Below are 24,778 nucleotides of genomic sequence, written 5' to 3' on the forward strand. Positions count from 1 at the left end.
GCACACTGCACTTTTCAATGTGTTCCAGACAGTGTGTTGTTTCTGCAAATATGTTGTAACTTGCGCTTGTATAGTTACAATAAAATGGCATGGATAATTAGAATTGCATTGTTTTGACTCAGTTTGTCGCATGAATTATCACTATCATCTGATGTACATACAACTCGGATTTTAAGATGCATAATGCGTTTACATTTTTCAGTGAACTATGTAGAATATCGCAATATATTGCAGTATCGTATCGTGACTCAAGTATCGTGATGCGTATCGTATCGTGAGGTCCTTGGCAATACCCACCCCTAGTATGGACCACTGGCCACTGTTTAAAAAGTACCTAATTCGCATTATTTTGCTTTTGTTGTGTTTGAAACTGGCTACCGTTGTTACTACACCATAATAATGCAAATTAGGAAGAGTAGAGGTGAGCGGTTCCCTCCACGTCTTCAGCCAACGAGCACTGGACCAAGGACCTTCTGGATCAATGAGATCCCGCCTGTGAAGGACTTCTGCAACATATCAGAGCTGCATTAAGCTGAATTGAAGCTGTGCTCCGCTCTTTTCAGAAGAATATGCTGAAACGGAGGATCATCGACAAACTCCTTCAGCTGCCACGCAAGAGCGGTCCCAAGTAAGGCTGGCATTTGGGCAACGTTAGTCCTAGCTTGATTAATTTATGTGAAAAGTGCTATTTAAACCTAAGGTTGTTTCAAGTGTGTGCACAATAATCGGATAGCTTTGGTCTGATCACGTTATTGTATTTCTCAGTTTTACTCTGGTAGATAGATTTTGTATGCCCTCTCTCTAACACTTTCTTACCATGCACCGTTATGTACATCTCAACATTCAGACCTCAGTAAACTAAGGGCTGGTTAGAGCATGGTGCTTATAAGGCTAAGATTGCGGGTTCGATCCTCATATGGGCCAGCGATTATGCACCTTCATTAAAATCCTTTGTCTGATCAGTCACACAGAGCGCCTATGGTCCCTTCCCCCACGTTTTCACACACAGACGACCCTTTGTTCAGCCTGTAAACACACTACTATCTCATATCACCATTTTGTGCCTTGATTGTTCGACTGCTGCTAGTATTATTGAATGTACCAGATCAGTATTATCCTCATTTGATTGTCATTTTAAGAAATTAAATATTCACCAGAAACTGTCTTGTCTGTTTTGCTGCAGTATTGCTTGAAGCCATCCTCTGCCATCAAAGAATTCACATTTGCCTTCACTGATCTAGTGCATCACTAGAGTAATTAATTAATTAATTTAATAATTAATAGAAATATTGATGAGTAAAATTAATGAACTGATATATTTTATGAGACCGATTTAATAACTCACTTGCACTCACGTAATTTTGGTGCCCTGTGTGAGGAGTGCAATTGCACCGACAGTGTATAATTATAAATTGTTGTGCCACTGTGCAGGAAGTCTGCAGACTCTGAAACAGGAAGGCTGTCTGTACTCCACAGAGCACGACAACACCACCTTCACATGGTCTGTGTGTGGCTCATTACTTTTTAATTGTCATATATATATATATATATATATATATATATATATATATATATATATATATATAAAAAAATAAAATATTGTGTGTTATGATTACTCCAGTGACTGACTGTGTGTGTGTTTTCCAGGCAGGGTGATCTAGTCACTCATGCAGAAGCTCCTGCAGATAGAAACCCATTCCTGCAGGACCTCGACAAGCTGGATGTGAGTCTCTCTCTCTCTCACTCTCTCACACACACACACACACACACACACACACACACACACACACACACACACACACAAACTTTTTTGTTTTAATTGAACTTTAAAAGACAGGAATAAACCTCCACATTACTTCACTCATGAACCCACAACACTGTGATCGCGGCTTTTTTTTTGTTGTTCAAAATCCTGTCGATAATTATAGTCTTCATCACTACTAGACGACTCCCTCGTTCGCTCAGGACACTACTGACGGTTGAGGCATGAAACGAGCACGAACTAGAACAAAACATATTTAAAAAATTCACATCGAATTTGGTGTGTTTACTTTCTGAGCGAAAATATCATCCACAAATTTTTCGCTTCTCTGCGTTACGATTTTGTTATATCCGTGTGTAAAGGTCGTAAGCCTGATATTTAGTTTATGTACTCTCTGTTTATACACTACCGTTCAAAAGTTTGGGGTCACTCAGATGTGTTTTCCATGAAAAGTCACACTTTTATTTACCACCATAAGTTGTAAAATGAATAGAAAATATAGTCAAGACATTTTTCTGGCCATTTTGAGCATTTAATCGACCCCACAAATGTGATGCTCCAGAAACTCAATCTGCTCAAAGGAAGGTCAGTTTTTTAGCTTCTCTAAAGAGCTCAACTGTTTTCAGCTGTGCTAACATGATTGTACAAGGGTTTTCTAATCATCCATTAGCCTTCTGAGGCAATGAGCAAACACATTGTACCATTAGAACACTGGAGTGAGAGTTGCTGGAAATGGGCCTCTATACACCTATGGAGATATTGCACCAAAAACCAGACATTTGCAGCTAGAATAGTCATTTACCACATTAGCAATGTATAGAGTGGATTTCTGATTAGTTTAAAGTGATCTTCATTGAAAAGAACAGTGCTTTTCTTTCAAAAATAAGGACATTTCAAAGTGACCCCAAACTTTTGAACGGTAGTGTATATTTATATATTTAGTTGACATTCTCTCGTGTGTGTGTGTGTGTGTGTGTGTGTGTGTGTGTGTGTGTTTCTGTATAGACAGGGGAGTTGTTAGCAGAGCCAGACTTCAATTCATCTGCTCCAGCCAAACACTCCTCTTCAGGTGAGTTGCATGTGATTGTGTGTGTGAATGCAGACAAAAAAGTTATAGACATGCAGATGTAATTGCACATGCACACACACTTCTTAAATTATGATAATGTGTACTTGATTTAATAACACACAGTGTTTAAAGTTGTCTCGCCGACTGAAACAGGAAGGCCTGTTGCTGTGGAGACGGTGAACAGCAGTTTGGAGCGAATGCAGCGATCCTATAGGCTGGAGGACAGTGTGAGGGTGTGGTCAGACTTCCTTAGGCTCCACCTCCACCCTCGTACCATATCCATCATCAATCAGTACAATCATGACGGGTTAGGACGCATGCACGCGCACGCACGCACACACACAGTGGCTGGAAACAAAACTCAGACTGTGTGTGTCTGTGTGTGTGTGTGAGACAGCGAGGCAGCACGGTTGGAGGCGTTCGGTCAGGGGGAGGCGCTGTTACAGGGCTCTGTGTTGGAGGATCTGGAAGATAAACTGCATTTTTTCATTGAAGAGTGTGACTACCTGCAGGTACAGTCATCCAATCAGAACACATGCATGATCACACATGGCTGGGGTCGAGACAGACAGTTAATGAGACAGGTGATCAAGATTCAAGAAGTTTGTCATATGTGTAGTAAAAAACACGGAGGTTCAGACAATGCAAAGAAATTTTTACTTTGCTGCTCTCCTTATACACAACAGTAACACACACACAAACACATGATGAAAGTGTGTCTTAAAAAGGGAATAAAAGTAATAAGTAGTAAAACTTAAAAATAAAAAAAACCCTGGGTTAATTTGTAAAGTGACAAACCGGTAGCTGCAGTGGGGATGCTGGAGAATGGGGAGTGCAGGATTTAGTGTGTTGTATCGTTCAGGAGCCTGATAGCCTGTGGATAGAAACTGTTTGTGAGTCTTGTAGTTGATTTGACACTCCGGTAGCGTCTCCCTGATGGCAGGAGTGTAAAGAGACCGTGTTGTGGGTGTGTGTTGTCCTTAATAATGTTATGAGCCCTCTTGATGACCCTGGTGTTGTAAATGCCCTGTAGTGATGGGAAGGCTGTTCCAGAGATGGACTGGGCAGTCTTTATCACCCGCTGGAGAGCCTTCCTGTCCTGAGCAGTGCAGTTTCCATACCACACTGTGATGGAGCTGGTGATGACACTCTTGACTGCGCATCGGTAGAAGTTGCTGAGGATTTTGGTTGGCACACCAAACTTCCTCAGCCTTCTCAAGAAATACAGTCTCTACTGTGACTTCTTCAGAAGCTGCTGAGTGTTGTGAAACCAGGTGAGGTCCTCACTGATGTGAGTGCCGAGGAACTTAAAAGGTTTTACCGTCTCCACTTCTGTCTTCCCAATGTATATTGGGGCGTGCTGCTCCCTCCTCCTCCTTTTATCAATAATCATCTCCTTGGTCTTATCTGTATTTAAGGAGATATTATTTTCCTGCCACCTCTCCTATATGCTGTCTCCTCTCCACGGGTGATCAGTCCAATGACTGTGGTGTCGTCCACGAACTTTGTAACGCTGGTATTGGACTCAGAGGCCACACAGTCATAGGTGAAGAGGGTGTACAGCAGAGGGCTCAGTACGCAACCCTGGGGGGTCCCTGTGCTCACAGTTCTGATGTCTGATCAGACAGTGATGAGAGAGTCAGATAGACAGGTCATGAGAGAGACGTTTTGCACAGTTGGCTGAAGCTTTTGTCCAAAGTGACCTTACACTTGAGACAAACTGCCGCTGAAATGGGTGGTTGATCAACCAGACAGGTGATCAGACATACAGGTGATGAGATGGGGAGGCAGACAGGTGATTGGACAATGATGAGGCAGAGAAACGGTTGTTGAGAGGGACAGACGGTCGCTGAGAGAGACGGATGGACAGACGGTTGAATAGACAGGTGGTAGGTCAGTCATACAGATGGTTAATGAGAGACAGATAGACAATTGATGAGACAAATATACAGTTAATGAGATGGACAGACAGACAAACAGGTGATGAGACGGGACAGACAATTGGACAATGATGAGAGAGACAGACAGTTTGAGATTAATCCAGTGCAAGTGCGCGCACACAATTCGAGTGTAGATAAGTATGTCGGTGTTCCTGGTTACCAAGACAACTGTCTGTTCATCAGGGGTTCCAGGTGCTGTGCGATATGGCTGATGGTTTCTCAGGTTTGGGGTCAAAGGTCACAGAGCTGCTGCAGGACTCCTACAGTGGACGGGGCATCCTGACATGGGGCATGGCTCCTGTCAGTCACCCTGACTCAGTAAGTCATTTGGTCTTGTTGGTAATTTCCTGTCTGTCTGTCTCTCTGTCTGTCTGACTGTTTGTGTTTCTTTCCTGGACAGAGTCCAATTAAGGAGGTGTATCACATGATGAACTGTGCCCTGGGAATGATGCACATGGCCAATCACAGTTCAATGTTCTGCCCTTTGACCCTGAGGGGCGGGTTAGGGAGGCGTCCGGCTCCACCCACCACTTTCCCTCTCCTCAGCTATGATGTAAGTTCAGTGAAGTTTATACATTTTATCAGTCATGTGTTAAACCTGGTGATTAGGAATCTGTCTGTCAGCCTCTTCATCTGTCTGTAGGTGTGTCTGTGCCTAATATTAATAATATTGTCTCACACCCCCGTCTCTCTCTAGCCCTCTCTGTGGTATCACAGCAGTTCTATGTTGGCTCTAGCCCTGGACACGCTGACTGTCCCCTACAGGCTGAGACAGAACAGCGCCCCCATGTGGCATCTGGCAGACTCTCTAACCGTCTCAGGCAAGAAGGTGGGATAGTAGCACGTCTCCTTTGTATTAAATACGATTAGATTAGATTTGACTTTATCGTTGTGTAGAGTACAGGTACAAAGCCAACGAAATGCATTTAGCATCTAACCAGAAGTGAAGAATACAGTATTAGTGGAGCTTCATACTTAAGAGAATATGGTAAAGCATCAACCTGATTTCTATATGGCTTTTGTGACTGTCTGTACGAAGGATGAATGTATACCACCACAGGGAACCGATCGTAAGTGTAAGGTAGCGTGTATCATAAACGCTTGACCACCGGACGACAACAATTTGTATCTTTACTTACAGAAGAGATATATATATATATATATATATATATATATATATATATATATATATATATATATATATATATTTTTTTTTTAAATCCAGCCCTTACTTTTAATTTGCTTTTTAAAAAAACAACATGGGCTTATTTCCTAACACATTTTACACTCTTCGGTAGCTCCACCTTTAGGCCGTGCCTGAACAGTGTTATTTATAGTTAAGTTCCAGAGGTAAGTGCTGCAGCAGAGTGATGCTGTATGTAACAGTATATACAGTCATGGATAATGGAGTGTTAGAATATGAATATATATATATTTACCAGCTGGGAGGTCCGTATCGTGAAATACCGTGACCGAGGTCTTGAAAGTACTGAGCGAGGCCCTCTGGGCCGAGGTCAGTATTCAAGGCCGAGGTCACGGTATTTCACCATACAGACCGACCTTAAGCTGGTAAATAATATATATTTTTTTTTTCTTTACCAAATTCTAACAGAAAACGAGAGCGCCCGAAAGGGAAAACCGAGCTGAGCCGCCATTTTGAATCCTCATTCATGGCTGTAATGCAAATGGCTTCCTCCTCAGTATACAAGTGCACTTCCATGGCAGGAAAAAAAACTACATTTTGCTGCCTATGTAGTCCCCTATTTATACAAATAGGAGTCATTCAGGATTCAGCCATGTTTTTGCTCGGCGTTAGCAACAGTTACAGGTTTTTAGGTTTCTCCTGAAATGTTTTATTTCTTCTTCCTCAAGGTAGTAAAACTCGCTTTCGCTGTGAACACTGTCGTTATCGCTGTCCATGCAGTAAAATTAAGGCTATTCTCCTGAGAAATGCGAAAATAAATGTTGACAAAAATTGCTACCATGTTTGTTGTTGTGAACGAGCGAGTCGCCAAAGGTCTGTAACCGGGGTCCGTACCGTAGGATACAGACCTGCTCGCCAGCCAATCAGAGCACGGGATTTGATGGAAACCGGACCGTGAAAAAAAAAAAATAAATAAACATGGGGGGCATCGTGGCTCAGGTGGATAAGGCGCCATACCATAAATCCGGGGACCCGGGTTCGATTCTGACCCGAGGTCATTTCCCGATCCCTCCCGTCTCTCTCTCCCGCTCATTTTCTGTCTCTACACTGTCCTATCCAATAAAGGTGAAAAAAGCCCAGAAAAAATCTTAAAAAATAAATAAATAAACAGATATTATGTTTGTAAATATTTAAATGCATGTTTACAGAAGGGGACAGGACCAGAGAGCAGATAAATGTTCTGTTTGTTGTTCTCAGGTTGTTTGCGCTTATGGATCTGTTCCATTTCCCATGATGCAAGGCAGCCGCCTTCCTGACGCACTAAACGCCTGTGGTGATGCGTTACCATGGAAACCTTTATCAGGTTGCCCTGAGCAGGCCGACGGGCGGTGTTTCGGCCAATCGGTGACACTCAGGGGGCTGGCGGGGTGGAGCCGAGTGAGGTACGAGGTGTTAAGCCCGAACAGCTTTGCGTTGTCAAGTTGGTCAAATCACAGCACTCCAGACTTCAGTAGCACAGTTTACCCAGAAGTCATTGCTGTTATCTGAACCAAACAAAAAAAACTATTTTAAAGTAATAGCAGTTGATTTTGTTTACACTACCGTTGAAAAGTTTGGGGTCACCCAGACAGTTTTGTGTTTTCCATGAAAAGTCACACTTTTATTTACCACCATAAGTTGTAAAATGAATAGAAAATATAGTCAAGACATTTTTCTGGCCATTTTGAGCATTTAATCGACCCCACAAATGTGATGCTCCAGAAACTCAATCTGCTCACAGGAAGGTCAGTTTTATAGCTTCTCTAAAGAGCTAAACTGTTTTCAGCTGTGCTAACATGATTGTACAAGGGTTTTCTAATCATCCATTAGCCTTCTGAGGCAATGAGCAAACACATTGTACCATTAGAACACTGGAGTGATAGTTGCTGGAAATGGGCCTCTATACACCTATGGAGATATTGCACCAAAAACCAGACATTTGCAGCTAGAATAGTCATTTACCACATTAGCAATGTATAGAGTGGATTTCTGATTAGTTTAAAGTGATCTTCATTGAAAAGAACAGTGCTTTTCTTTCAAAAATAAGGACATTTCAAAGTGACCCCAAACTTTTGAACGGTAGTGTACATTTCCAAAATGTACAATTAACCTGGAAAATGTTTAGAACATGATAAAAATAATGGTGTAAGCCCAGACCTCAGCACCAGTGTATTATTTGGCTAAAAAAATTTAAAAACTGCAAATGCACTTCACTCCGTATTGTAATTGTTTGGTTGGGCCTTCTGTCAGTCATTTTATAGGCACGTCCCAAAGCACCGATTTTTTTTTTTTTTAATCATCACTAAGTAACTGTTAACTGACTGTTTTGTGTGAATGAGCTGTCATCATCTGACCAAAATAAACCGAGTTTTGTGATGCGTTAGCATAGAAGTAGCTAACTAAGGGAGATGTGTGACACACCTACTGATTTTTGCTGCTGTTAGACAATGAGAATGGAGGCTGCCAAAGTTGCCAGGAGTCTCTAGTCACGAGAAAAGATTTGTAGTTTCTAGGGAAGGTCAAAAAACGTCATTAAATCTAACGATAACGTCACTAAATTGGCAGTATCTGTCTTTAGTGGGCGCTGTAGGTCCTGGGGGTGGAGCTTTGTGAACATGGGCAGGAATTGGGGAGGGCTCAAGGAGTAAAAAAAAAAAAAAAAAAATCTCAATGTTGAACTCACTCACTTAACTTGAGATAAATGATCACTCTGACCTAATGCTCCTTTAAACAACATATTTGTGGGTTTTAAAATCAGTGGTTGTTTGTGGAGGTTCTTCTGGTGGTTTAATGAGGTAGTACATGGTCATGCTGGCTGCCAGGGAAAAGAACAGAAAAAACATTCACAAATTGAAACGAAATAAGTACACGATTAGATTTTATAATGTGCTTATTTATTTAACTGTAGTATTGATATAAACTTACTGTATGCAGATTTGTAAAGCACCATGTACAGTGTTGCTGTATATAATATATAGCCTGTAGAGAATGTAGAATTGTGTCAAATGCAATATAGGTGAATTAATCAGAATCTGCAAGAGGAAAAAGGTCAGTAGAATACAAGACGGTTAGACATGACCACTAGATGGCGACATAGTGTACTATTTTACTTGTGTAAAGAGGGAACTCATGTTCTGGTGTCCAAACAGATGATCTGCACATAAACGGTGCTGCCAGCTGATGCACCGCACAATCTGATCTCCAATCCAGTCCAATCTCACACACAACACTGAGCTGGGCTACAGAACAGGAGTTGTAGTAGGAGTAATAATGATCTCATTCATCTCCTCTCATTATCTGTAGCCGCTTTATCCTGTTCTACAGGGTCGCAGGCAAGCTGGAGCCTATCCCAGCTGACTACAGGCGAAAGGCAGGGTACACCCTGGACAAGTCGCCAGGTCATCACAGGGCTTAATCATAAAAATACATGAAACAATAATAAACTATGTATGGGATTTAGATTCTCCTGAATTGCAATCCTTCACAAATTGACCCTCAGTATTCAATTTAATGTAGAAACCGGCGCAGATTCGAGTGCAGAAATCATTGTATGACAGGATTCATGTGTGACTCAAGAACGATTTGTATCTCGCCAATCGCAGTGTAAGAATGGTCAGTGCCAGATCAACGTCACCACTGAAACCCATCACTTAAATATCACGCCCCTAAATATTCTCGGTTTAGAGGCCTCGCCTCCAGACTTTACACTATGGAGAGGCGTAATACAGCCAGTGAAGAAGAAACCTTTATTTGTCAAATGCACACTTCAAGCACAGTGAAATTCATCCTCTGCATTTAACCCATCTGAAGCAGTGACAAACGCGCGCACACACCCAGAGCAGTGGGCAGCCATACCAGAGCGCCCGGGGAGCAGTCAGGGGTTCGGTACCTCGCTCAAGGGCACCTCAGCCCAAGGCTGCCCCACGTTAACCTAACTGCATGTCTTTGGACTGTGGGGGAAACCGGAGCACCCAGAGGAAACCCACGCGGACACGGGGAGAACATGCAAACTCCACACAGAAAGGCCCTCGCCGGCCACTGGGTTCAAACCCGGAACCTTCTTGCTGTGAGGCGACCGTGCTGACCACTTCTCCAGAACTTATCCACCCTCGAAACAGAAGCTCAAACGCTTTTTTTTTTTATTCCAATTGAATTAATTATTTCTATTTGGCAGCCTAAAAAGGAGAATCATAGAAGCTGGAAAAATGCAGTATGGGGGGAAAAAAATCACTGCTGCAGTTGACAGCGTTGCTTTCGACAATCGAACTCCAGCTGATGTTTTAATAATTAATTTAGACATCCGTGATGTGTAGGTTACAGCCAGTGTGGGCTCCTGTATATAACAGTAATAGTTAACAAATCTTTAGGCTACGTATAGGTGAAGAAAAAACAGTCAGTGATGTTTCAGATCAGTCAGAGCCAGACACCAGTGGTGTTCAGCCTTCAGGTCGACAAACCGGCCTGAAGCCCCACAGAGCCAGACCGCGAGCAGAGAGCGAGCGAGAAAGCACGTCTGCTCCATCTCCCATGCTGCCACACCACCACCCCGGATGCTTTGGGAGATGAAAGTGACTTAATAACCACTTGTCACTCTCCAGGGAAAAAAAAGAATCTCTGTGCTCCTGAAATACCCCGTCAGGTCTTATGGAAGTGTGCAGGTCTTCTAACAGAGCCAGATGTGCCATTGCAGAGGTTTTGATGACTTGTAAAGCTCTTGTTTTAAATAGTTGATGGAATAAGCATGTAATGTACCACATGGCAAATCGGTCAGCTATTGCTATTAATTGCTTGTAATTATGTCACTAGTAGAAAGTTGAGAGAGAAATTCATCCCCCCCCCCCCCCCCCCCCCCCCAAAAAAAAAAAAAAATTAACCCCTTTAATTGCAAACAGTTCGGAAGTTTATGTTCGGGATATATGACCTCATCAGTGTGGGCCTTTACAAAATCTAATATTTTGCCATATGCTGCATATTCTTAAGTGATGAATATGTGACTGTCTGATTTAAACACCAGTCAGAATATATATCAGGGTTTCCCCTAAAGCATCGTCGCGTAGCAGCCCCACTATGCTTAATTGTTTGACCGATACGCTTAGTGACATGCTGCTATCCATTAAACCGCCACTGCGACGCTTACGATTTAGGCCGACGGTATCAAGCTCGAATCAACGTGCATGTGTTTTGTCGCCTTTGAGCAGGTAATCAGTACCGTCCATGTGAGCCCATGGTCCTGTATGTGACCGGAGTTCACAGCGGATATCAGAGAAGGATATTCCACGCTGATTGGCTGAGTGTGTTCGGTATCCCGCGTTGATTGGACGAGCGATGCGCATTTAATGTTCATAGGTAATTTATGCAAAAATGGCAAAACCTTCAAGCTGGGTACGAGTCAGGAAAACACTGACGGGTTGCAGCTAAATTGGAGTTTTTCACAACGAAAACTGCGGAAAACAGCGGCAGACTGTAGTGAGACTGCGACGGCCAGTGCACTGCATGTTGCTGACCATCTCGAGTCTGATAGTGAGAGGATTTAATCATCCGTACTGTTGCCAAAATTTAATGATCAGTATTTTTGAACAACTCGTGCCATGGTGCATCACTGTTCACTTTGTTCTATGTGAAATAAACTGCAGTCTCCTTTGGAACAGGACACTGCTCGTGAGATGCAAGTGGGTATCGTTTTTACCTCGCCTGGGACGGAGTACACCAGGGGGCGAGCTATTGTTTTCAGTGGGGTTTTCTTTCTTTCTTTGCAAATGGCTGGATCAATCTTCATGAAACTTTCAGGATAGATGGTCATTGGTCTCAAATAGAACCTCCAACATTTTGAGGGTCATCTGGTCAAGGTCACCAAAAAGTTGAAAATCGTTTTTTTTTTTTTGTGTCTCCTGCCTTATATAGAGGCGCTAGCCACTACGTCATCGTGCTGTAAGAGAGTAACAGTCGCGCACTGCGCATACACGTACATGTGTTCCTATTACAATGGCTGGTGAGCGTATACAATTCGGTTCACCATTCGAAATAAACAGACTAGACCAGTAGTTCTCAAACTGGACACTCGGCGAGTGGGGCGTGTGCTCACAGACCGCTCAGTGGCAAATGCAAGGGGCTGGTTTACAGTTGCAATAATGACTAATAAATAATGGGGGGAGGGGGGACTACTCTCTCCGGTTTTTTTAGGTGAAAAAACAGTTCTCCACTCGGTCAGATTTACTGCTGTGTTCTGACCCAGACGTCTGCGCTGACTCAGAAACGTCTGTACACGTGGGGAGACTTGATGTGAGATTTGATCGTAGCCTCAGCTCATGTCCACATCGATAAATACCGCGCTTTACGTAGAAGCGACCCCACGCCTAGTTTTCTGCCGTAGGAGTTCTGCAGTATGCTGCTGTGAGTTATCATTCCCCAGAAGATTAGCATCAGCTGGATATTTCTTAGCGATGCCACTCCTCTGTGTTAGTTGAGATGTAGAAGCTAAAAAAAACTTCACGTGTACTTTATTAATTGCTTTACATAGAATAGGAAAGAAGAAACTTTTCTATATCTAAAGGAAAACCGATATTGATATTGTTTATGCAGAGATTGGCTCGATCATGAAGATGCCGTGAACTTGTCTGTGTAGGGGTTATAATGTGCTTTTATCCCTGCAGTTCTCTGGGTCCTGGAACAGAACCTCCATCCATTCTGCACTGTGCTCAGTCAGGAGAAGAAGTGCTGAGCGCACACCTCAGAACACACTACCCATCTACACCACTGTAAGGAACATGCGCACACATACATACATACATACATACATACATTTTATATATATATATATATATATATTAAAAAAATAATAGATCATGCATGAAGACTAAATATAAGGTGCGTGTGTGTGCCTCACAGAGCAGTCCAGTTGCTCTCCTCCCCGAGTAAACTGACTCCACCATTTCCTCAGCTCTTCAGTCCAAAACTCAACTCTCAGGGTTTGATACAGAACCAAACATCCACACCAGGTACGTGTTAATAACACTGCTGTACACTTCTCTCCTCTGTAGTGCTCCATTACAGACCTCTCAGAAGGGCATGCGCTATTAACAATATACACTACCTTACAGGACACAGTAGGACTTTTTATAAGCACGGAGCAATTACTTACCCAAATCCAGAACTATCTGGAACCTGGATGTGGACCTGTGTCAAGTTTGCATGGCATCTTGTGATGTTCTCCACACCATGGGATGGGTTCTCGGGCATTGTGGGAACACGGGAGTCTGTTTTTGAATATTCAATCACAGGGCAGTAAATTAGGTGTTTGTGAGTATTATTTTAATATTAAATACACAGGCGGTAATAGAAAATCACGCGCTCTGATTGGTCGAGAGATTCGGACTATTTCTCGATAATCACCTCGAGCGACTCGGCAAAATGGCTCCGATCGCTTCGTCGCTATAAGTGCGGCAGAATTACAGATGAGAGAAAACGCTGTTCCTAAAAGCGCTAAAGATGCTCTGAAGTTTGGTCTTAAACTGTTCAAAGGGAGGTGGGGTTGGGATTTATTTTATCGATTTCAAAACAAAGTATTTTATGCGACACAAGTCGACGCCGGCGGCACGGTGGTGTAGTGGTTAGCGCTGTCGCCTCACAGCAAGGTCCGGGTTCGAGCCCCGTGGCCGGCGAGTTCTGTGCGGAGTTTGCATGTTCTCCCCGTGTCCGCGTGGGTTTCCTCCGGGTGCTCCGGTTTCCCCCACAGTCCAAAGACATGCAGGTTAGGTTAACTGGTGACTCTAAATTGAGCGTAGGTGTGAATGTGAGTGTGAATGGTTGTCTGTGTCTATGTGTCAGCCCTGTGATGACCTGGTGACTTGTCCAGGGTGAACCCCGCCTTTCGCCCGTAGTCAGCTGGGATAGGCTCCAGCTTGCCTGCGACCCTGTAGAACAGGATAAAGCGGCTACAGATGATGAGATGAATGAGACAAGTTGACGCCACGCTGTTATTTCATTTGCATGCTGCTTTTGAAGTTTGAAAAATTATTTTTAATAATTTTTTTTTTTTTTTATCCATCACTTGTGTATTTATACTAAGACAACTGTCCACCTCAGGCTCAGTGAATATTGAATAATAACCTCAACTTCGACTCAATTATTATTCACCAATATTCACTTCACCTTCTGAGAATAATTAAGTAATCATCACAAGTCCAGAGGGTGGAGTCAGACCTGTTCCTGCTCCTCCTACCTGGGTGGAGTCAAACCAAAAGTCCAGGGCATGGAGACAACTTGGTGTTTCAGGCTGGATAAGCATGTTTGTTGTACAGCGTCTCGTGGGTAACAATCAGAGGTTAGGGGTTAAGCTTCTCGGAGGAACTGGATTCACTCCCTGGATTTTTGGTATTATTGCAAGGACAAAGATCTGCAGGGGTGATAGTGTTCCGGCGCCACGCCGGATTTCCGGCGTACCGTGGCTGGGGAAAAAAAAAATCTAGTTCGCCCATTATCCTGTGTCATTCTGAGATGCGCAGATAGACAGTAAAGGGAATTCCGAATTCCCTTTACTGTCTATCTGCGCATCTCAGAATGACACAGGACAATGGGCGAACTAGATTTTTTTTTTTTTTTTTTTCCCCAGCCACGGTACGCCGGAAATCCGGCACGGCGCCGGAATGCTATCACCCCTGAATCTGTCTCTAGGTTCTGTGGGTTTTTTTTTTTTTTTTTTTAATTTGTGAGCTCTGTGTGGTTGATGGCATGTCATCATGACGCACTCAATGGGCAGGACATTGAAATCGTCCAACAATACAAGTATTTGGGTTCCATTATTGACAAGTTTTAACGGTAGCACAGATATGTTGTGTAGAAAAGGACAGCAATGTCTATACTGCCTCAGGAAGCTGGCAAGGTTTAATGTAGATAAATCTCTAATGACTCTTTTCTCTACAGAGCCTTCATTGAGTCAATACTTACTTTTTCAGCCATCTGTTGGTATGCCCTGCTTAATGTGAAACAGAAAAATGCCATCTCTAAGGTCATTAAGGTGTGTAGTAGTGTTACTGGTGTTCAGCAGAAGCGTATGTCCACACTGTATGAGGAACAGGTAATTAAGAAGGCTGAATCCATCCTGTCAAATTACACCCAGCCTCTGCACAGCGAATTTCAGGCTTTGCCCTCTGGCTCCCGTTTCAAATATCCATTAGCTCGAACCAACAGATATAAACACTCCTTTATACCTTCTGCTGTCTGGTTATTGAACTCTACTAGGAAAATAGTATAGATAACCTCTATACCCCCCCAACCACTTTTCATTCTATTTATTATGTTAAATTCTGTGTTTTGAAATGTTTTGTGGAAATGTGTAAGTAAATATGGGTGCTACCACTGCAAAATAATTGCCCTAGTGGGACAAAAAAAGTATTATTATTATTATTATTACTACAACACTCACTCCTGGTGCAACGGAAACATGTTCACTCTTATCCGGAGACCATGAGTTCGAAAGCCGCACGAGGATGTAGTGTCATGAAAGTTTAAATTAGATGGAATGTGAAGGTGCGGTGCATGATGGCTGTAGTGAATGCAAGGTTTGCATTTACACTGCACACACAGGACAGTACAGCGAGGTTAAAGTTTAATGTTTTGCGCCCTAAATGTATTTTTTTTTTTTAATTTTTTTTTTTTATGGGTTTGAGTGGTAGTTTAAGAAGAAACCTTTATTTCTCACATGCAGGCTTCAAGCACAGTGAAACTCATCCTCTGCATTTAACCCATCTGAAGCAGTGAATGCACACACACCCAGAGCAGTGGGCAGCCACACTACAGCACCCACGGAGCAGTCAGGGGTTCGGTACCTTGTTCAAGGGCACTTCGGCCCAAGGCCGCCCCACGTCAACCTAACTGCATGTCTTTGGACTGTAGGGGAAACCGGAGCACCCGGAGGAAACCCACGCAGACACGGGGAGAACATGCAAACCCCGCACAGAAAGGCCCTCGCCGGTCGCTGGGCTCGAACCCACAACCTTCTTGCTGTGAGGCGACCGTGCTAACCACTTATCGTTTCAACGACAGCCTCTTGGTACAAGTATGGCCACTAATGCAAGCTCATCTACTTGTTTTGGCAGGCATGTTCGTGAGAGAATAAGCCTATCCTGGCATGACAAAGTCTCCCACAGAAATGACATATTTAAATCTGGCATGAGCAGGAAGTGAACTTTTGTTTGCGTCTTCTCTGACGCTTAATATCTGCACTTTCAGCTCTTTTTGACTCGGCTGTATTCTTTGCTTGGTGAACTGCAGCACACCACTTATGTCTCTGTGCTGCAATACTTTCCCATTTGTCCACATCCATGTTGGCATTTTTCAGATGCCTCTTTATACAATCTTTGTAATGTACTTTTGGACGGCCGACACTTCTCTTTCCTGTGCCGAGTTCCCCAGTACAGGATTTTCTTGGGGAGTCTTTCTGCAGGCATCCTATACACATGTCCTACCCATCGCAACTGCATGGCAAGGAGTGTTGCCTCAACGCTTGGCATTCCAGAGAGCCGGAGGACATCACTGTTGGTAACATGATCGCTCCAGTCAATACCCGAAATGTACCTCAAGTGTCTCATCAGAGTTTGAAATAACTTTTTGATGTGTTTCTGATACAGAATGTATGTTTCTACAGGGGACAGTAGACATGGTAGCAGTACAGTCTTGTAGACAACACATTTGGTTGATAACCTGATGCCACGTCCTTTCCGTACTCTATCACTGAGTCTGCCGAAAGCACTGGATGCGGCACTGATACGATTGGTGATTTCCTGCTCCATTGTGGCATTGCTTGATATTGTGCTGCCAAGATATTTGAAGTGCTTTACACAGTTCAACACAGTTCCATTGAGAGAGATGTTTGGGTCTTGATGTTCAACACCAGGTGGAGGTTGAAACATCACTTCTGTCTTGGAGGTATTCACAGAGAGGCTGAGAGCCTTGGCTGTAGAAAAAAAAAGTCACTTGGTATCTTTTGTAGATCTTCAGCTGCGTGGGATACTAGTGCAGCAGCAGCAGCGTAAAGTAGTTCTCTGAACACTTGGTCTGTTTGGTTTCTGACCTTAAGTCTCTTCAGATCAAAGAGGCTGCCATCGCTTCTAGATGTAATGTACACGCCACCTGTCGTATCCTTGGATGGAATTTCAGTGATGGCTTGAGTTGCAGTTTAAATGTCTGAATATGACGTATTTTCCCTCAGATGTCTGTCCTGAGTTGTTGATTGGTGAATAATCAGTTAATAAAGTGACTGATCACTCAGAATTAAAAAAAAGTTCATGTATTTGCCTCCATTGGAATAAATTAAACCGATTTAAGGCTAAGTTTGGGTGGTCTCTCTCTCTTTGTTTGTTTGTTAGTTAATCTTCATACTATCTTGACGTTTCACCAGGGTATATGGTATTTGATGATATTTGTGTATGTGCAGGGGGCAGCAAAAGTAGGTATACAGTAATGAAAAATTCTAGTATTAAATGAAACCGAGCACCACTATTATCATACTGGTAATACTGGAATAATCCTTCCTGTATACCTACTTTTGCAGGCCCCTGTATATTAAAACAAAAAGTCGGTAGTGTTAGCCAGGGCAAGGCCTGTGAATGATCGCGGCTGGCTGACCGTCATCAGTGTTGAGCCCACGAACATGTTCCCCCTCGACTGACAGAGGTGTGTCACGTCTCAAATCCTGACTGATGGCAACCCATTCTTACATAATCAGTGCTTGGAGTTTATCACAGTTTTTGGGTTTTTGTTTGTCCACCTGCTTTTTGAGGATTGACCACAGGTTCTTGATGGGATTAAGATCTGGGGAGTTTCCTGGCCATGGACTCAAAATTTCAATGTTTTGTTCCCTGAGCCGGGCGGCACGGTGGTGTAGTGGTTAGCGCTGTCGCCTCACAGCAATAAGGTCCTGGGTTCGAGCCCCGGGGCCGGCGAGGGCCTTTCTGTGTGGAGTTTGCATGTTCTCCCCGTGTCCGCGTGGGTTTCCTCCGGGTGCTCCGGTTTCCCCCACAGTCCAAAGACATGCAGGTTAGGTTAACTGGTGACTCTAAATTGACCGTAGGTGTGAATGTGAGTGTGAATGGTTGTCTGTGTCTATGTGTCAGCCCTGTGATGACCTGGCGACTTGTCCAGGGTGTACCCCGCCTTTCGCCCATAGTCAGCTGGGATAGGCTCCAGCTTGCCTGCGACCCTGTAGAAGGATAAAGCGGCTAGAGATAATGTGATGTGTGTGATGTGTGATGTGTTCCCTGAGCCACTTAGTTATCACTTTTGCCTTGTGACATGGTGCTCCATCATTCTGGAAAAAGCATTGTTCATCACCAAATTGCTACTGCATCGTTGGGAGAAGTTGCTCTTGGAGGATGTTTTGATACGATTCTTTATTCATGGCAGTGTTCTTTGGCAAAATTGTGAGTGAGCCCACTCCCTTGGATGAGAAGTAACCCCACACATGAATAGTCTCAGGATGCTTTACTGCTGGCATAACACAGGACTCATGGTAGCACTCACCTTTTGCTTCTCCAGAAAAGACATGTAAAATATTGAAACTAAGAAATTTGTTGTTTGAAAAATATTTGCTCATTTTGAATTTGATGTCAGCAACATGTTTCAGAAAAGTTGGGACAGGGGCGTGTTTACCACTGTGTTGCATCACCTCTACTTCTAACAACACACTAAACGTTTGGGAACTGAGGAGACCAACTGCTGTATTTTTGAAGAGAAGTGTTGTCCCATTCTCACTTGATATACAATTTCAGTTACCCAACAGTTCGGGGTCTCCTTTGTTGTATTTTGTGCTTCATATTGCGCCAAATGTTTTAAAGGGGAGACAGGTCTAGACTGCAGCAGGCCAGTTTACCACCCGAACTCTTTTATGACAGAGCCATGCAGTTGTAATGTGTGCAGAAAGCGGTTTGGCGTTGTCTTGCTGAAAGAAGGAAGGCCTTCCCTGAAAAAGATTTTGTCTGGATGGCAGCATATTGCTCTGAAACGTTTTTATATCATTTAGCATTAATGATGCCTTCCCAGATGTACAAACTACCCATGTCATGTGCACTAACGCCCCCTCATACCATCACAGATGCTGCTTTTGGGCTATGCACTGATAACAAGCCGGATGGTCCCTCTCCTCTTTAGCCTGGAGGACGTGGGGTCCATGAGTTCTAAAAAGAATTTCTACTTTTGATTAGTCGGACCTCGGGACAGTTTTCCACTTTGTCTCAGTCCATCATAAAAGAGCTCAGAGAAGGGGGTGGGGTTTCTGGATATTGTTTACATCTGGTTTTAACTGTTTTCAGTGTTTTCACAGACGATGGTTTTCTGAAGTGTTCCTGAGCCCATACAGTGATTTCCACTACAGACACGTGTCTGCTTTTAATGCAGTGTCCCCTGAGGGCCTGAAGATCACAGGCATCCAGTGTCAGTTTTCAGCCTTGTCTCTTGCATACAGAGATTTCTCCAGATTCTCTGAATCTTTTAATGATATTATGGACCATACAGTGGTGCTTGAAAGTTTGTGAACCCTTTAGAATTTTCTGTATTTCTGCATAAATATGACCTAAAACAACATCAGATTTTCACACAAGTCCTAAAAGTAGATAAAGAGAACCCAGTTAAACAAATGAGACAAAAATATTATACTTGGTCATTTATTGATTGAGGAAAATGATCTAATATTACATATCTGTGAGTGGCAAAAGTATGTGAACCTCTAGAATTGGCAGTTAATTTGAAGGTGAAATTAGAGTCAGGTGTTATCAATCAATGGGATGACAATCAGGTGTGAGTGGGCACCCTGTTTTATTTAAAGAACAGGGATCTATCAAAGTCTGATCTTCACAACACATGTTTGTGGAAGTGCTTCACAGTCTGGGTGAAGCAGGTTTTTACTTTGCATCCATGAAGCAATTATCAGTAATTGGGCTAATTTAGCTTTAGTAGTAAGTGAGCTAATTGTACTGCATGTTTGATTTTCTCTTTTGCAGTGGCTACTCTGCCGGTTTTGTCTGTTCCTGTGCTGTCAAGTTTGCAGTCCAGTTCATCTGTGTCTCATTTCTTAGCCGATCTTCAGAAGTCCTGCAGTGCCATTGATTTACGTCGTGTTTCTCCCAGTTTCCTTTCTCATGGTGACCAAGCTGAAATCGCAGAGAGCCTTGAGCAGCTCCGGACACTTGCACGCTGTTACCGTGACGACAGTGGTGGCATGGTGCGCTCTTCCTCTGAAGATGATGATGATGATTAGGTGTGTGTAAACAATCCAAGAGCAACGAGAAAATGTTTGTTCAAACTAAATCAATTTTGCACTGAATCGTAACACAGCTGAGAAATAGAGATGGAAGGATATTTAGATAGTGGGTGGTATTGATGGTGAGATGAATGAGCTGCGAAGAAAGAGAGAGGAAAAGCTGTGTAGGTGAATGGTGGTGGAAACAGAGTACAGTGAAAAATGTAGTGCAGTCTGTGTTCACACTCACCCTGGATTCAGCGTGTAGGGGGGCTGTAACTGTCACGTAAAAAAAGGTGATTGGACTGAGACTTTTTTTCAAGAGGTTCAAGTAAAGAATACAGTCACTACGTTTACATGCACATAGAGAGAATCGAATTTCTGCCGTTGCTCGACTGAAATCGAAGTTCAAAATGCCATGTATACACCTTAATTCGGCTGAAATTGAACCGAACTTGATTTCTCGGAATCGAGCTACACGACCTAGTTTATGCGATTTCTGCCGAGCTACTTTGTGCATATATACCCTATCGAGCTAGTTGTCGAGCTACTTCCGGAAGTGACGAGTGACGAGACCACAAGCGGGAAACGCAACAGCCTCGGTCGGCATGACAACAGTAGTAGCAAGCAGCAGAAGAGGTCAGGAGGAACAAACGAAGAAGAGAAAATGTGGAGGTAGAGCTCTCTGAAGTGTGGGTGGAGCACAGAGGACGGCAGGACAAAGCTTCTGGTACTAATAGGCTTTTTATTGTCAGACTTTTCAGTTTAACAGCCTACTTTTATTCTTGAGAGAAGCGCGCGTGCACACACGCACGCGCGCTGTGTTCTAGTCCCGGGATGAGCTGTCCCCTCTGCTCTCCCTCTGCCTCCTTAAATAGGGCGCGGTTACTGGGAAGACACACAAACACAGGTTAATTAACGTCAGGTGTACCGTCGTTCTGCCACTCACCTTCCCTGGCTCCGCCCTCCTGTCACAGACCGGCGCTTGACCACGCCCCCACTGCCACAGGCAAGCAGAAACGTGCACTTCTGGAGCAATGAGGAGACAGAGTTCATGCTCATTCAGCTTAAGGAGTTGAATATATTAAAATTCATGGACGGGAGAAAAACGCGCAATGGAGAACACGGAACTGATAACTTTGTTTACACTCTTGAATAGCTCTTCTTCATGACGACAACCGGAAGTGTACCAACATGATGGGGCATGTAGCGCCACCTGTGGCTCGGGTGCACAATGCACCTCACACAATAGCCCGATTTCATTGTGTGCATGTACGATTGGATTTCTCTGGCACCCTGCTGGGACCTTCAGCTCGATTACCGACAGCAGCTCGATTTGGATGTGCATGTAAACGTAGTCACTGTGAGTGTTAGTCAGGAATAAAATATCTGTTGATGGAGAGAACCTCACTATTGTGGTCCATGCATGTGTAACCAAGCTAGTTTTTATTTAAAGAAAAGGCTGCTGCTTCAAATATTGAGTGATGTTACTAAAACAAAATGTATAATACAAACAATGTTTTTGTATATAGCTTTGTGTTAACATGAATCAGTTGTGAATGGCATAAAACATTTCTTAATAAACAGTGTTGTGGTCAAATTCTTTCTAAGATGGAGGAGGATCTGATGGAAAAACTATCCAGTGGTGGGTTTCCCAAAAGCCTCTTAATACTAAGAGCATCTTAACAAGGAGAGAGAGTGTTCATTGTGCTGCTTGCTCTACTATTTAATGATTGTGCTACAATGCTTTTGGGGAAACTTGGCACAGTCTGATTGTTGAAGGTTGTCTAAACGGTCAGAGGTAGGTTTCTCGATAGCGTTGCCCTTTAGAGCTAAAGGGAGATTTGAGACTCTCTTAAGCAACAAACATTGTCTCTGCACGTGGTTTTCCCAAACTCACTCGTAAGAAGGAGCCTAAAAAGCAACAAGATGAAGAGCGTCTTTGCAGCGCATCCCCGATATAGGCATTAGTAGTTGCTAAAGGCTATCATACTGGTGTTGCTGAAGGCATTCGTAGTTGCTAAATCCTGTCGATAAGGTCACATGGCATTCATTTTTAACCAAAATCTAATGAAATATAAAGTGTTTAAAGTAAGATATGTAGTATCAGCTGGAAGCATTACATATATTATGTGGTAATGAAACTAACGTTTTTTGGGGAATTTTTTTTTCTCCCCCAAGCTTGTTTTTAATTAAATGAACAAATGTTCACATGAAAGAATGAGCAAATAAGCTAAGTAATTAGGTAAATGCTTTCTCTCTGCTCACTCATTTCATGATTACATATAATAGTGGAAAAGGAATTGGTGTGTTTAAATGATGGTTCAGGCACAAGGGTGAATGTGGTGAGAGGAACAGAATCAGCAATCGATATCACACGGGTTTCACTGGCTGGAAAAAGTAGATGGAAAGCACTGAAAGGAAGTACTCTAGGAAGTGATCATTACCCAATATTAGTTAATACAGGAATAGAATATGATATAAAACAGGATGAAAGAGAAGGAAGATGGAAATTTGAGGAAGCAGATTGGAGTAAGTTCAAAGGATTATGTGAGGAGAAACTCAAAACTGTAAATATAAATCAACCAGTTAATGACTTAAATTCTGAAATCGGTGCAATTATAATAGGAGCAGCAAAAGAGTCGATCCCAAAAAGAAGTGGTAATAGAAAGGAAAGTTAGTTCCATGGTGGACACAAGAATGCACTAAAGCAATACCAAGTCGAAATAAGGCTTTCAAAGTTAATTGACGAGAAAGCAAGCAGCCGTGAGGAGTATAATAAAGCAGACTAAAAGAGAGCATTGGAGGAAATATTGTGAATCTGTACGTAGAAATACACCATTAGATAGAGTATGGGGTATGATTAAAAGAATGTCTGGGAATAGGAAAGAGCATGGATAATGAAAGATGGTAGATGTATAATAATAGACAATAAGAACAAAGCAGAATTATTAACAAAGACCTTTGTTAAAGTACATAGTACAGGTAATTTGAGAGATGCGGAAAAAAGAGGGAGGGAAGGGACAATAGCTAAAAACATAGAAGCACTTCAGGATGAAAAGGAATATGGAAATACAATTAATATGATGTTTTCAGTGACAGAATTGAATAAAGCACTGAAAATATCCGGAAAGACAACTCCAGGGAGAGACCAAATAAATTACTTAAAGTTAAAAAAATCTTAGTGATAGAAGTAAGGAAATACTACTAAAAATGTATAATAAGATATGGGAAGAAGGAGCATTGTCCAATCAATGGAAGGAATCCATAATTGTTCCAGTTTGTAAACCAGGTAAAGATCCGAGCTTGGCATCGAGTTATAGAGCCCTAACATCACATGTAGGAAAAATTATGGAAAGAATGATGAAAGAAAGGTGAGTTTATTATTTAGAAATCAAAGGTGTAATAAAATGTTATTAAAGTGGATTTAGGAAAGGAAGAAGCACTATAGATAGATTAGGGATAAATTAGCTGATGTTTTAAGTCGTTCAAATTCTGTAAAGCTGCTTTGTCTCATCTCATCTCATTATCTCTAGCTGCTTTATCCTGTTCTACAGGAACCCCGCAAGGTAGTCAAGTCAAGTTTATTTGTTTAGCGCTTTTAACAATAAACATTGTCGCAAAGCAGCTTTACAGAATCTGAACAACTTAAAACATGAGCTAATTTTATCCCTAATCTATCCCCAATGAGCAAGCCTGTGGCGACGGTGGCAAGGAAAAACTCCCTCAGACGACATGAGGAAGAAACCTCAAGAGGAACCAGACTCAAAAGGGAACCCATCTTCATTTGGGCAACAACAGACAGCATGACTATAACATTACCAGTCCTAGCATAAAGTCAGCTTCATTGATGCTATAAACCCCCCCACTGATGGAAACCCGAGCGCAAAACTGTTCACAACAACCATAATCCCAAAGTCAGCAAGTCAACTACAGTCCCCAACCACAAAAGCACCACTGCAAGAGTCCAGAGTGTCCTCCAGGCACGACCCCCAACTGTCCACATGGGGCCACCCTCCACAGGAGCGATGTGATGAGACTCCAACCAGACACAGGGCACCAGGATGGATCAGGCAGGTCCGAGGAGCAGAAGAGGTTCAGCATCTCGATCCCAGGACCAACATGTAACTCAGAGGGACAGATTTGGGGGGAGAAGAGAGAGAGAAAACACAGGTTGTTAGGTATGCCCAATGTCACTTGAATAAGTAGGAACAGTATACATATTGCACTGAGTACAAGCAGGGACTCCGGCAACTAACTATGACAGCATAACTAAAAGGGGAGAGCCAGAAGGTAACACAGGCATGAGGGAGCCCCGGGACATAAAGCAGCAGCCACTACACCATCAACAAACTCGAGTGAGCAAGCGAGTGGGGACTGACAGCATCCATACATCCCAGTTTACCAAAACACTCTGTCTGAGGATCCTCCAGATCTTCACCTTTACCTCATAAACACCATTAACAAAAGGCTTGACTAAACAGATATGCTTTCAGCCGAGACTTAAACACTGAGACTGTGTCTGATTCCCGAACACTACTTGGAAGGCTGTTCCATAACTGTGGGGCTTTGTAAGAAAAGGCCTTCACTAACT

The 24,778-nt window shown here is 43.0% G+C and overlaps 1 protein-coding gene across 1 annotated transcript in view; it reads left to right on the top strand.

Moving 5' to 3' along the window:
- The window catches only part of msto1 (misato mitochondrial distribution and morphology regulator 1), a 32,541-nt gene extending 10,773 nt beyond the window's left edge, over positions 1 to 21,768 (top strand). Inside the window, exons 3-14 of the mRNA XM_060915491.1 lie at positions 1,432 to 1,501; positions 1,648 to 1,723; positions 2,768 to 2,831; positions 2,985 to 3,138; positions 3,229 to 3,343; positions 4,955 to 5,089; positions 5,172 to 5,324; positions 5,469 to 5,600; positions 7,173 to 7,357; positions 12,605 to 12,709; positions 12,840 to 12,949; positions 19,946 to 21,768. Of these exons, the coding sequence (XP_060771474.1) occupies positions 1,432 to 1,501; positions 1,648 to 1,723; positions 2,768 to 2,831; positions 2,985 to 3,138; positions 3,229 to 3,343; positions 4,955 to 5,089; positions 5,172 to 5,324; positions 5,469 to 5,600; positions 7,173 to 7,357; positions 12,605 to 12,709; positions 12,840 to 12,949; positions 19,946 to 20,202 (1,556 nt within the window). The 3' untranslated portion in view covers positions 20,203 to 21,768. The remainder of the gene's footprint in view (positions 1 to 1,431; positions 1,502 to 1,647; positions 1,724 to 2,767; positions 2,832 to 2,984; positions 3,139 to 3,228; positions 3,344 to 4,954; positions 5,090 to 5,171; positions 5,325 to 5,468; positions 5,601 to 7,172; positions 7,358 to 12,604; positions 12,710 to 12,839; positions 12,950 to 19,945) is intronic.
- Positions 21,769 to 24,778: the final 3,010 nt, after the last annotated feature.

The sequence above is a fragment of the Neoarius graeffei genome, chromosome 2, assembly GCF_027579695.1.
Source record: "Neoarius graeffei isolate fNeoGra1 chromosome 2, fNeoGra1.pri, whole genome shotgun sequence".
Taxonomy (NCBI): Eukaryota; Metazoa; Chordata; class Actinopteri; order Siluriformes; family Ariidae; genus Neoarius; species Neoarius graeffei.